The 14,773-nt window shown below is 33.5% G+C and overlaps 1 protein-coding gene across 5 annotated transcripts in view; it reads right to left on the minus strand.

The window, feature by feature from the left end:
* SUCO (SUN domain containing ossification factor) overlaps positions 1-14,773 on the minus strand; it is a 75,344-nt gene that overhangs the window by 37,217 nt on the left and 23,354 nt on the right. For 3 of the 5 annotated variants that reach the window (XM_029228423.1, XM_029228425.1, XM_029228427.1), the window contains exons 5-9: positions 11,977-12,114; positions 11,592-11,742; positions 7,991-8,114; positions 7,099-7,235; positions 5,949-6,016 (exon numbers count right to left, since the gene is read on the minus strand). In XM_029228423.1, coding sequence (XP_029084256.1) covers positions 5,949-6,016; positions 7,099-7,235; positions 7,991-8,114; positions 11,592-11,742; positions 11,977-12,114 — 618 coding nt within the window. The remainder of the gene's footprint in view (positions 1-5,948; positions 6,017-7,098; positions 7,236-7,990; positions 8,115-11,591; positions 11,743-11,976; positions 12,115-14,773) is intronic. The other 2 variants (XM_029228424.1, XM_029228426.1) reach the window with 1 other exon arrangement.

The raw sequence follows: 14,773 nt of genomic DNA on the forward strand, positions 1-14,773 counted from the left end.
AAATGTTAAATAAATTAAAGGCATTGAAATTAACATATTGTGTTAATCCTGGAAAGCAACAGAACTGAGTTCCAGGAGATGGTAAAGACAGCCATGATTCAGAGAAAAGCTCATGAAAAAAAGGAAACTAACATTAGCTGAATGCTTACTCTGGGTCAGCTACCATGGTAGATGATTCATATCCATCCTTTCATTTAATTCGTACAACCAAACTGCATAGGACACTATCTCCATTTTATAGAACCATTCAATAATCACTAATTGGTTACTTCACATTTTTCCCTTCTGCCTTTTTAGTAACAGAACCTGTCCCCCACCTCCGAAGATGTAGCCAAGCATACGGCCACCCATCAAAGACTTTTTCCCAGGCTTGGCAATGTTTCTTAGTTATGAGTCATGGGATGTGAGCGCCGTGTCCAGTGCAACTTCCAGGTCAAGCCTTTAAAAAGAAGCTGCTACCTCTCCATTTGCTTTTTCCTACCTTGCAGGCTAGAATGAGGGTGTGGTAGGAAATCATCTCAGCAATGCAGGCAGAGACAACATCTCAGGGGTGGTAGAAAAACATGACAGAAGGTGTGTGGGTCCTTTCATTGTTCTCTGTTCCCTGCACCATCTACCAGAGCTTGAGGTTTTTATGTCAGAGAAAATTAAATACCTATCTTTTTTAAACCACAGTTTTCTGGTCTCTGTTAAAACAGCAGAATCAAGAGCCCTAACTAATAGTCATTTAGCCAATACATAGTAAAGCTAAAGTCAAAACAAACATCTATCTGGCTCCAAAGCCTAAACATTGTCCATACCACCACAACACCCTGGGGAGAGGAAACTAAAGAAAATCAGACTCAAGACTTTGCTTTTTATTTACAACGGAGAAAATAAATCTAAAAGAGCATTAAGAAGAAAAAGCAAATTCTCCTCTACCTCCTTTTTTTGCATACAATGTGTTCTCAATTTCTAAGAAAATAGAAGCTATATTACTAACAGTTAAAATAAACTTTTGGACATATGTATTTCCAGGTGTAAAGAGTCAATTCACTGGGCAAATTTAACAATTCTAAAACTTGTATGAAACTAACAGACTCATAAAACATTAGTACATATGTAATTATTCCACATGAAAGTTGATTTTAAAATGCTTTCTTATCTTACTGCCTCACCTTTTCTATTTTCTTAGAGGCAGACAACACTGTAAATTAATAGAACTACATAAAAAGCTGACAAATCTAATTTCAACATACTTCCCTTTATTATTTATAGGTCAGGAATTTTAAAAGATCAGTAAAGTAGCAGATCTAAACATAATAGTTTGATAAAATACCATGTGTCAAAATTTAGATGATATGAACATACTACCCAAGGCAATCTACAAATTCAATGCAATCCAATGGCATTTTTCACAAAACTAGAACACATAACTTTAAAACGTATATAGAAACACAAAATACCCCAAATAGCCAAAACAATCTTGAGAAAGAACAGAGCTGGTAGAATCACATTCCCTGACTTCAGACTATACTGCAAAGCTACAAAGAAAAGATCTTTAAACAATAAGAGAATACCATAAACAGCTTTACTACAAAAACTTTCAAAATGGATTAAAGACAAATTCCTAGAAAAATGTAATTTACCAAAACTAACTCAAGAAGAAATAGAAAACCTATATAGTCTCATAATTATTTCTTTTAAAAATAATTTTTAAAACTGCCCATCTATTCACACAAGTATAAAACAGTACATGCACAAGCTTATTTATAATAACTGCCTGTCATGGCAAAAGATTATAAACAACCCAAATACCATCAACAGAAGACTAGTTAAATCTTGGTACAATCATATAATGGATTTTCATGCAGCTATCAAAAAAAAAATGAGAAAGTTTTATATGAGTGAAACAGAAACATGACCAGATATTTTTAAGTTAAAACTTAATTCAAGGTGAGATAGTATAATATGCTACTGTGAAAAGTGAAAGATAAATAAAAATCTCTAATTTTTTGCATAAAGAAACTAAAAAGATACCTAAAAATTTAACACTGAATAGGAAGATAGATGACAGACTGGAAGTATATTTCTCACTGTAACTCCCCTACCTCTTTTAAATACCTTTTTGGGTTTGAGCCATGTGACTGTACTAAATATTTATTTTTGAAATCACATACTTAATTTAATTTAAAATTAACATCTTCCCAGAGGCCTGGAAGGTTTTACAGTTGAGTTCCAAACACTGAATCTTGAGAAAAACGAACAAAGCTGGAGATATCATGCTGACTTCAGATTATACTACAAACCAACAGTAATCAAAACAGCATGGTACTGACACAAAAACAGACAACAGATCAATGGAACAGGATGGAAAGCCCAGAAATAAACCCATGTACTTATGGTCAATTAATCCATGACAATGAAGACAAGAATATACAATGGAGAAAAGACAGTCTCTTCAATAAGTGGTGCTGGGAAAACTGGACAGCTAAATGTAAAAAAAATGAGATCAGAACATTTCCTCACACCATATACAAAAGTAAACTCAAATGGATTAAAGACCTAAATGTAATAAGACCTGAAACCACAGACCTCCTAGAAAAGAACATAGGCAAAACACTCTGACATAAATCACAGCACTATTTTTTTGGATCTGTCTCCTAAGGCAAAAGAAATAAAAGCAAAAGTAAACTTAAAAGCTTTAGCACAGCAAAGGAAACCATCAACAAAACAAAAAGACAACCTACGGAATGGGAGAAAAAATTTGCAAATGATGACTGATAAGGGGTTAATATCCAGAATTTATAAACAACTCATACAACTCAATATCAAAGAAAACAAAGAACCCAGTTTAACACATTATTTTATTTATTTATTTTTATTTTTATTTTTTGGCTGTGTTGGGTCTTTGTTGCTGCAAGCAGGCTTTCTCTAGTTGTGGTGAGTGGGGGCTACTCCTCGTTGTGGTGTGCAGGCTTCTCATTGTGGTGGCTTCTCTTGTTGCAGAGCATGGGCTCTAGAGCTCAGGCTCAGTAGTTGTGGCGCATGGGCTCAGCTGCTCCGTGGCAGGTGGGATCTTCCCGGACCAGGGCTCGAACCCGTGTCCCCTGCATTGGCAGGTGGACTCTTAACCACTGTGCAACCAGGGAAGCCCAACACATTACTGACCGGGGGATTTTTGCAGAAACTAACGCCTGTGGCCATAATACGTCTCTGGTCAAAAATGTGTTAAAAATGGGCAGAAGACTTGAATAGACATTTTTCCAAGAATATATACAGATGGCCAACAGGCACATGAAAAATGATCAACATAGCTAATCATCAAAAAACGCAAATCAAAACCACGATGAGATATCACCTCACATATGTCAGAATGGCTACCACTGAAAAGTCTACAAATAACAAACGTTGGCAAGGATGTGGATAAAAGGGAACCCTAGTACACTGTTGGTGGGAAACCTAGTACACTGTAAATTGGTGCAGCCACTATGTAAAACAGTATGGAGGTTCTTCGAAACATTAAAAATAAAACTACCATAAGATCCAGCAATTCCACTGCTGGGTATAAAACTGAAGAAAATGAGAACATTAATTTGAAAAGATACAATACGTGCACCCCAATGTTCATAGCAGCATTATTTACAGGAAAAACTGGTGCATGAAAATATGTTCAATCTCATTAGTGATTAGGGATTGACACCTTTCTAGGATCTCAGCCTAATTTGTGAAACAATGTTATTTCTAGTATCAGCAACCTCACATAACAGGTGCTCAATAAACATAGAAAGAACAAAAGAAGGAACAAACGAATGAATGAACAAATGGACAAACTATCAAATGAACAAGAAGGCTCAAAATCCTAAAATGTCAATTATTCTGAAATTCATCTAGACATTTGATACGATGTCAATAAAAATGCCAGCATGATTCTTTTTTTAGAATTCAACAAGATGATTCTAAAATTTAAAAGAAAAAACAAAGGGACAAAAATAGTGAAGATACATCTGAAGATGAGGTATAAACTTATTCTACCAGATATTAGGATTTACAAAGCTATAATGAGACTGTGTGGTCTTAATATACCTTAGGTGGGTCAACCCAATCAAATCAGGTGAAATCAGTAAAGGTGTTCTGAGGTTTTTTAATTATACAATGAAAAGACGCATAAATGGATGAGCAAAAAGTAAAATATACAGTAAACACATATACACGAATACATGCTGTCTGCAAAAACGTTAAAATACAGGGCTTCCCTGGTGGCGCAGTGGTTGGGAGTCCACCTGCCGATGCAGGGGAAATGGGTTCGTGCCCCGGTCCGGGAAGATCCCACATGCCGCGGAGCAGCTGGGCCCGTGAGCCATGGCCGCTGAGCCTGCGCGTCTGGAGCCTGTGCTCCGCAATGGGAGAGGCCACAACAGTGAGAGGCCCGCGTACCGCAAAAAAAAAAAAAAAAAAAACAAAAACGGGTAGCTATGATCACTTATTCTGTAAACCAGAATAAAACAAAATGATTGCTTCATATAACTTCATCCCAGAATGTCTTTGCTTAAAATACAAAATTTTAGAGCATAAAAACTGAGTTGTTACTGACTACAGGGGCTTTTACAAACAAAAACAAAAGCCAAAAAATAACATTTTGATTATGATCTCAGATAACTATTTCCTCAAATTCAGTTTCCAGGCCAAATGGCATATGGGAAAATTAAGTTTTTTAATATTATCCCTTAATACCCTTAAATAGCTTGGTGTTAATTTTCAAACTGAACTTAAATATGTATATTAACAAAAGGAGTGAAAACCAAAAGTAAAAAAGAATAAGCATTATCTTTAAAGAGTTTCTCTTTAAATTAAAAAAGTGTGTATATATATATATATCATATATATTAGTTACTCAATTTGATGGTGGTGATTTACCTCAATTCTTTTTTAAAACAGCTGCTTTTGATCAATGAAATCAAGTAATCTAATAAAATTGTTGGTATATCAATTTATTTCCCACATAAATCGGTTCCTTTGCCTATATTCTTAGTTAATGGCAGAATCATAGATCCAAGCAGGGAAGCCAAAATCAAGGGAGATTAACAGATGCCTCTCTTCACATCCAATTACTAACCAAGAGCTGTCAATTTTATCTGCTATACAAATTTTTCAGATTCCCCTCTCTTCTTTATCCAAATTGCCAATGTCTTAATTAAAGCCCTCATTTCTCACCTGAGCTATGACAACAGGTTCCTAACTGGCTTCCCTGTTTCCAACGGCATTATGCTGTAGGCCATCTTTTAAGGATAAGCCTTCCTAAAATGCCAGTGAGGTCATGTCATTTCCTTACTTAAAACAAACACTATGCTCCACGGTCTTTAAGATAAACTTCAGAAACTTTTAAGCTGGGTATGTGTAGCATGGAATGGCCTGGTTATTGCTAAACTGACTCTGCTGTCTCATCTTCCATGATTACTCTAATTGTACCTCTATTCTTGTAATCACTAAAATAACTTCTTCAGGTTGCTTCTACTTAATAGTTGCCCAGAAATATGCTCCTTTTAGTGCTATCCCCTTATTCTTATAGTTCCTGAATACCTCTGCCTCCCTCATCTGTGACTTCCTATAAATTCAAGGAATTCATCCTTCAAGATTCAGCTCATGAACTACCTCTTCTAGCAAGCTCATCCTCTTCTGCAGTTATATATCATCTCTTTTCCTATAATACCTTTGCAGCAGTACTTTTTATACCATTTGAAAACTGTTGAACTAGATCTGTCAATTTTTTTGTGTGACGTCGTCCTTAAAAGGAAAGACATTTTTGTCTTCAATTTTGTACCCCAGGACCTAAGGTAAGTACAGTACCAGCACCAACCAATCATAAATGCTTATTAAGTGACTATATGAACAAATCAATCTAATCCCAAAATAAAAGCTGAATATAATACATGTATAGAGTACACTTTATTAAATTTTATATTACTTACCAAATTTTAGTGCTGCAGGGATTCAACATATAAAGATCCATATTTTCTATAAGAATAGCAGATGTGCTCTATTTTTAGAAAGGGGGAAGGGAATAAATTACTTAAAGAAAAAGATTTATTTCAACTATCAAGCTTTCTAGGTTTTCTATATTTTTAGATCTTAAAATACACCTAAGACTCTGAAACATTCACTTTGGGAAGAAAGCATAAAAGTAGCTAAAATTTATAAGCTTTGTCTATACTGTGCTAAGTTAGCCTTATAACAAGACATTTAAAATTAAATGTCTGTTACTATAGGGGAAAAATTATTTTTCTATTAGCTATTTCCTTCTGTAAATTTCACACAGGTTTTAAAAGTTTAAAAACAGAGTGTATGTCCTTCAGTAGGTGAATGGATAAACTGTGGTACATCCAGACAATGGAATATTATTCAACACTAAAAAGAAATGAGGTATCAAGCCATGAAAAGACATGGATGAACCTAACATGCATACTAATAAGTGAAAGAAGCCAATCTGAAAAAGCTGCGTATGGTATGATTCCAGCTATATGACATTCTGGAAAAGATAACACTAGGGAGATAGTAAAAAGATCAGTGGTTCCCAAAAGTTGGGGGAAGGAAGCAGTGAATAGGTAGAGCACAGAGGATTTTTAGAGCAGTAAAAATACTCTGTATGATACTATAATGGCAGATACATGTCATTATACATTTGTCCAAAACCACAGAATGTTTAAGAGTGAACGCTAATGTAAACTATGGACTTCAGGTGATAACAATGTGTCAATATAAGTTCATTAACTGTAACAAATGTACCATTCTGGTGGGAGATGTTGATGATGGAGGAGGCTAACAGGCGTGGGGACAGGGGGTATATGAGAAATCTCTGTACTTTCCTCTCTATTTTGCTGTGAACCTCTAACTGCTCTAAAAAAAAATGTCTTTAAAAAGAAAAAACAAAAATAGGGTGCAATGTATCAACCAATACACTAAGAATCCATGCAAGAAAATGTCTTTAAAAGCATAATCCTGCACTTATTAGTGGATTAGGAAAATAGCTCATGTTAAAATACAGTTCCCAGGAAACCACTGCTTACATTTAATAAAGTCACTAGTTTTCTATATGTACAGAAGAATTTTACACTTCAGTACCTTGGCTTCTGGGTTAGCTGCCAAAATTTTGGCACCACATTCTACCGAAGCATAATTATTTCGATTTTTCTGGACCTTTTTTGTGGCATGTAGACCTCCATTAGAAGATGGATGCATTGACTGACCTGCAGACAAACCTTATTATGAACATATATATATGATGATTATGATTGAAAATACCCAGAGCAAACAATCTCAAGAGCAACAGGCTGCCATCTAGAGAACAGGTTTTAATGCTTTAAATACTTCAAATACTTTACTTAATAGAATTCAAATACTTCAAATACTTAATAAAATTAATGTTTTAATTTTAAAAACCCACATGAAAATCAAAATGCTTCAGCTCAGTAACTTTAAAATATCCCTAATAAACAAATTAACTACAAAAATCCACATTACTCGATTTATGCCTAGTACAATTCACAAAATGAAGCTTATCCATGAAAATCAAAACTTTTTGCATATACATTTTATTCTATTAAGGACGAACGCTATCCTTCTATCTCTAATCCCAATCATAATAATTTTTAACTCTGAGATTTAATTTACAACAAAAAGAGTATAATAATTTAGTTCAATTCTGTTTACAGTTTAAAGCTTTATGACTCAGAACTTTCCATGCCTCAACTTTCCTCTTATAAACTGAGATGAAAAATCACTGCTCTGCCTACTTTATTTTAGCCTCATTTAATAATTTACAATAATGGATTTTCATCAGGATTAAGACATATGCACAGGTAAATTACATGTGGGTAATCAAAGGCATCTTGGTAAGTTTCACCTTCAAAAAGTTTTCAAAAATGTTACTTTGTTTTACCAATTAAAAAGAGAACTACATATTTAAACCAGTCCCTTTAAAAAAAAGAAAAAAAGAGTCACAGTGCTTCCTTACTTTTTTCTTTTTCTACCTCCATAACTTTCTTTTTCCATTCATCAAATGTTGGTATATCTTCTGGATCTTTGGGATTTGTTACAGATGCAGGGTCAATTTCTCCTGGTTTTGTATAATCAGAACTCTGACAGAAATGTCAAAAATAAACAGATTTCAGATTTCAAAGAATATAGAGAAAACAGATTAATAAATTATAATAGTAAATACAAATGTTTCTGTCAAATAAAAGTCCAATTTTATAATGAAGGATAGTATTTTGAAAACAAAAACAAAAAATGTAAAAAGAAAAGTTTTGGTTTAACTTAAAAGTTGAGTTTCTCTTCGAAGAATTAAAATCTTCTACCTAAGCACCACAGGATGAATCCCTTCACATGTTAGCAATATTAGCACAGGCTGTAAAAAAACCTATATAATATCGTAAGCCAAAAATTACCCATACAAAAACTGTACAAATACTATAATTTTAATGCATCCATCTTAAAGTCTACATTAATATATACAATAAAGGAAGCTAACTAATTTTAGATGTCATATATTGTTTCTACAAAATCCTTAACAAGAAGTACCATTTACATAACTAATAAAGACCTAGTGTATAGCAGAGGGAACTCTAAATACTCTGTAATGACCTATATGGGAAAATAATCTAAAAAAGAGTTGATATATGTATAATTGATTCACTTTGCTATACAGCAGAAAGTAATACAACATTGTAAGTCAATTATACTCCAATAAAAATTAAAATAAAAAGAAGTACCGTTTATATAAAAATTTTACGGTGGATATGAAAACCTAAATGTGAAAAGCAAAGCTTAAAGAAAGTACAGAAAAACATCTTCATGATTCAGGCTATAAAAGGATTCAACAAGATGAAGAAAGAAATCATTTTTAAAAAGGCTGATACATTTGGATAGATTATAATTTAAAAATTAAATATATCAAAAGACCATAAACCACATGGTTCAAATAGCCAGAGACAGAAATAAATACCTGCAACACATTCAGCCAACAAACAATTATTACCAACTATAAGGACTGCCTACAAATCAATAATGGGGGAGAGTAAAGGAATAACAATAAACTAAGCAAAGAGAAAATACAAAATGTTCACTCTCAGTATAATCAGGGAATGCAAAGGAAAGCTAAAGATACTAAATAAATTATACTAATCTGAGGTTAAAGTGTGACAGCCTATTGAGCCATGGTACATCTATTAGACTGCTAAAGTGAGTTTCACATTTAGGAATATTAAATAAAGATATGCATACCCTATGACCCAATAATTCCACTCCTATGTATAAATATCAGTGAAAACACACATATGTGCCTAAGAAAATATGCATAAGGATACTTACTGCAGCACTATGGATAACATCAAAAAAATTAGAAACAATCTAAATATCCATTAATTGAAGAATAAATTGTGGTAGAATTGAACAATGAATAGACAAAACTCAAAAACAATGTTGAGTAAAATGATACTTAAGACAAGAACGATACCATTTTACATTGTTTCAAAATATGCCAAATAATAGTATGTATTGTTTGTAGCAATGCATATTTGGTAAAAGTTAAAAAACATGCTCTACCAATGTAAAAAACACCAAATTCAAGACAATGGTTATATCTGAAGTGGAGAGAAGAAATGTAACTGGGAAGGGCATAAAATTCAATCTGTAATTTTTTTCTTAATTGGAAGAATGTATGCAATGATGTTCATTCCATTTTTAAATTATTTCTGTACTCCTAAAACAACACATAATGTACTTATTAACAGTACCTTGAGAAGTGTACAAAACATCTATTTAGACAGTGTACTTTGGTAAATAGCACAAATCTCATACAGTATATATTTCCTGTATTAGGGCACATTTTCGAGTACTAATACTAACTAGTGTATTAGTGTAATACATCAATACAAATACCTATTATCTCCCTTTAGGAAGACTTATTAGCAAATTGGTTCCTATACAACCTCCACGTCGGAGCGTTTTACAGAACACACTAACTTATCAAATAAAGTATGTGGCTATTAAAAATATACATAGCAGAAAATAAAATTAAAGGAGTAGCATTATACTAATTTAATTTAAAAATTAAATAACAAAAATCTAGTTTGAATGAGAAAATAAACAATTATTTATAAAAATTAATATAGTTGAGATACTTAAGAGTAAAGCCCAAATACTAAAAGAAATACATAAGAACGTACACACACTCTGTGAGACTCAGGCAGAGCAATCACTATCGCCTCTTAGCAACAAATAAGAGAACTAAACAATACAATAAAATTACTTTGTAAAGCATTATAACAGGCAAAAGAGTGGAATTTTTAACTGCATTAATTACCTCCTAAATAACTTAATATTCCAGAAAAATTGTCAGATAATGAGCATATTATAAAGTGTCCAGTAGTTTTATATACTATCCAGTTCAGAATAATTCTGCCCTGTTAAGTTTGTGTGAGTAGGAGAGAGTTTATCCCTGTTATCTCAAGGATCTGCAAGACACTGCTGCAAATGGTTAAGGAGAACAAGCAAATCTTGGACAAAACTGGCTGCCATGCTTGAATTTTACATTTGATACTTAAATAGCTCAAAGAAGACATTTTTGTAATGTTTGTCTAATTTTATTTATGCCTGTGGTATTTGATAACTGAACTGTAACATATGCTTGATTTGGTTTCACTGGGAAAATTACTTCCTTCAAGATGTTGGACTAGGAAATGGGGACCTTCTATATTTATAAAAGATATCAAATAAACAGCTGGCCCAATGATAGTAAAGTCTCCAGAATGAAGTTTAGTTAGTTATGAGTGCAGATTCACAGAAAATATGTGAAAGAAAAGGTGGAGAACAGAAGATCCAAATTATAAAGAAATAAATGTGGATGTGGTACTCAGTATTTTAAAATACTCTGATTCCACGCGTTTTGAAGTGCATAGAGTGGCCTTCATCTCTTTTATTTAGCTATTTCTTAGCTGAAGGGAGCAGACTTCTCTGTCAACATTTCTTCAGGAAATTCTGTGCTGGCCTCTACGTGAAGTCAAAGTAGAACTCGAAAGAAGAAAAGAAAGTAAAACTGCTACACAGGAATGAGCCCTGTCTTTATTTTAAGAACCATATTCTTTAATATAAGCTGGTCTAGTTGTATTCTGCACACAAATAACAAAGGGTAAAATGTCCCTTTAAAATAATTCTGGTTGAAGAGACTAAATTTAATCTTGTATTATTGAGTTAAATTTTTATTCTGAAGATACTTAACAATCATAACTTCTTCTATATAGCTCTCTTAACTGCTTAAATAAGGACTTTATGTATCTGGTTATCAAATAATCAATGGTGGCAAAAAACCTTTATAATTAAATATAACCCAAGAGAGTTCATACTTGGGACAACACTATGTATAAACAGTATACTGGCAATAGTTCTGTGAAGTAACCACTTGCTATCTGGGAGCACAGTTCACCTCAGTTCCACATTCATCACTAACTACTGATCCCCTGACTTTACGGCAAATACGGATAGCAAATTACAAGATTAGCTAATAACAAAAATGCATTGTATAATAAAGTAGGATATAGTGCAAGTTATTTACCTACCTCACTTTTTAAATTATCTGAAGCATTCAATGCAGATTTTCGGTCACCACCACCCTGATCACTTGATGAAACTTTTGATTCAAATTCCGATTTTGTTATCTTTCCTTTAGCATGCAAAGATGACACATTTTCTATGTGCTGGCTGACAAGGCTATTTGAAAGCAAAAGGCATATTAAATAAACAAATTTTAGCTGAATAAAGAGTATATGCAATCTAAACTATTATAAGTGTACATGCGTACAAAGTAAACCAAGAAAGGAGTACAAAGGGATCAGTTTCCTCTCAGTCATAAAGTGGAATTAAGCATGCACCGAAGTCTACTCAAACGTGACACTGCTGTTTATTACAGAACCATACAAAGGGCAAACAACTGCTCACACCCACCTTTCAGGTGGACTGACAAAGGAAGGCTGGTCAACTGGAGCATTTGCATCAAGGGCCTCACCAACATCACAATCAGTTTCAGATTGCTCAGTTTCACTTGGCTTGGCTATAGGAACAGTACCAGATTTTTCTATTTCACTAAAATAGAAACAAAAAGACAATCTGACAATTTAATGGATATAATGAACCATAAGTTAAAAGTGATATTACTGATTTCCAAAACAAATCTAAGCCAGAAAAGAATGCTTTAGAGCTCTGCAGACGATTTTCAAGAATTCAGATATTTTAAATCATGTAAAGATTTAAATTACGTAAACTGTTGACTCGATCTGTTAGTGCCCTTGCTTGGCCTTTAAATATTGGGTTGGCAAAAAAGTGCCTTCGGTTTTTAAGTAAAAATAAAAGACACATTTTTCATTTTCACGAAGAACGTTATTGAACAACATATTCACCCTTTTGTTCCACTACCTTCTGCCATTTTTCAGGCAACTTCATAATTCCATCTTCCCAAAACTTTTTAGCTTTTTGAGCAAAGAACTGTTCCAGGTACCTTTTACAGTCTTCCAGGGAACTGAAATTTTTTCCATTAAGAGAATTTTGTAAAGACCGAAGTAAATGGAAATCCAAAGGTGCAACGCCTGGTGAATATGGCAGATGAATCAGAACTTCCCAGCTAAGCTGTAACAGTTTTTGCCTGGTCATCAAAGAAACATGCAGTCTTGCGTTATCCTGATGGGAGATTATGCATTTTCTGTTTACTAATAACAAAATGCTAATTAACAATTCCAGACGCTTTTTGTTGAGTGCTGCTTTCAGTTGGTCTAACTGGGAGCAGTACTGTTGGAATTAATCATTTGGTTTTCTGGAAGGAGCTCATAATAGAGGACTCACTTCCAATCCCACCATATACACAACATCACCTTCTTTGGATGAAGACCAGACTTTGGTGTGGTTGGTGTTGGTTCATTTCACTTGCCCCATGATCTCTTCCATTCCACATTATTGTACAGTATCCACTTTTCATTGCCCGTCACAATTTGTTTTAAAAACAGAATGTTTTCATTACATTTAAGTAGAGAATCGCATGCGGAAGTACAGTCAAGAAGGTTTTTTCCACTTAATTTATAAGGAACCCAAACATCAAAGCGATTAATATAACCAAGCTGGTGCAAATGATTTTCAATGCTTGATTTGGATATTTTGAGTATGTTGGCTATCTCCCTCGTGGTATAACGTTGATTGTTCTCAATTAATGTCTCAATTTGATCTCTATCAACTTCAGCTGGTCTACCCGACCGAGGAGCACCGTCCAGCGAGAAATCTCCAGCATGAAACTTCGCAAACCACTTTTGACATGTTCGATCAGTCACAGCACCTTCTCCATACTCTGCACAAATCTTTTTGTGTGTTTCAGTTGCTTTTTTACCTTTCTTGAAATAATAAAGCATAACAGACTGAAAATGCTGCTTTTTTTCTTCCATCTTCAATATTAAAATGGCTACACAAAAATTCACCAATTTTGATGTCTTTTTTTAAATGCATGCTGATATGACAGCTGTCACATACAATCTAACAAAACTGCTTCGAATGAAGTTAAAGACGACTAAGTGCTACTAGAGTCATCTTACGGAAAAAAAATGAACGAAACTTTTGGCCAACCCAATAGCTAATTACCAAATTTTAAAACAAAATATTATAGGTTAATATCTGATCTTGCCAAAAATAAGATTTTTAAATTATTTATTCTAAATGCATATTCTCTAATGTTTCATTTCTATTAGTACATTCTACCAATATTAGAATTGTTGCCTATAGTATCAAGAAATCATCTATTATCTCAAAACGCTTCACTAAAATTCTTAAAGCACGTCTATAATTTCATTTTAAAAATATATACCTTAATATTTTTCTTTACCTCACTCCCATTTCACTAGACTGTCATGTTCAATATAATGAGAAAATAAGATGTACTGTTCAGATACACAGTATCTAGCCTTAAATTCTTTCTAAGCATTTAATATTTAAAAATGTTAAATACTATCATTATTTCTAAGCATGTCTTCTGTTACCTTGTCCCTTACCAGGGCAAACTCCTAAATGTTAACTGTAACATCTCTGTGTACAACTCCTTCAACCCATTCCCTTACATTCTTGAAGAGAATAGGTGTCTAAAAAGTGCTGTGGTAAAAAAAAAAAAAATAGTAGTGATGATAAAAATGATATTAACTGACACATGTATTTTTACTATGTGCCAGATATTGTCCTATACATTTTATATAAATTAACTCATTTGATAAAGGATATGTTTAATGTAGTATTAAGAGAAGGGAATTTTGTTTTGTTCTTTGTAGTGTTGCTGGAGCTAGGAGCATAAAAGAGATTTTCTAAATTAAGGAAACCTTCAACATCACTAATCATCAGGGAAACGCAAATCAAAACCACAATGAGATATCACCTCACACCTGTCAGAATGGCTATTATCAAAAAGTTTACAAATAACAAATATTGGCAAGGATGTGGAGAAAAGGGAACCCTTGTACACTGTTGGTGGGAATGTATATTGGTGCAGCCACTGTGGAAAACAGTAGGGGGGTTTCTCAAAAAACTAAAACTATGACCCAGCAATTCCACTCCTGGGTATATACCTGAAAAAAACAAAAACACTGATTTGGAAAGATACATGTACCCAATGTTCACAGCAGCATTATTTACAATTTCTAAGACATGGAAACAACCTAAGAGTCCATCAACAGATAAATGGATAAAGAAGCTGTGGTGTGTGTGTGTATATATATAT

The sequence above is a fragment of the Monodon monoceros genome, unplaced genomic scaffold (assembly GCF_005190385.1).
Source record: "Monodon monoceros isolate NGI ecotype Baffin Bay Population unplaced genomic scaffold, NGI_Narwhal_1 Super_Scaffold_18, whole genome shotgun sequence".
NCBI classification, from domain to species: domain Eukaryota; kingdom Metazoa; phylum Chordata; class Mammalia; order Artiodactyla; family Monodontidae; genus Monodon; species Monodon monoceros.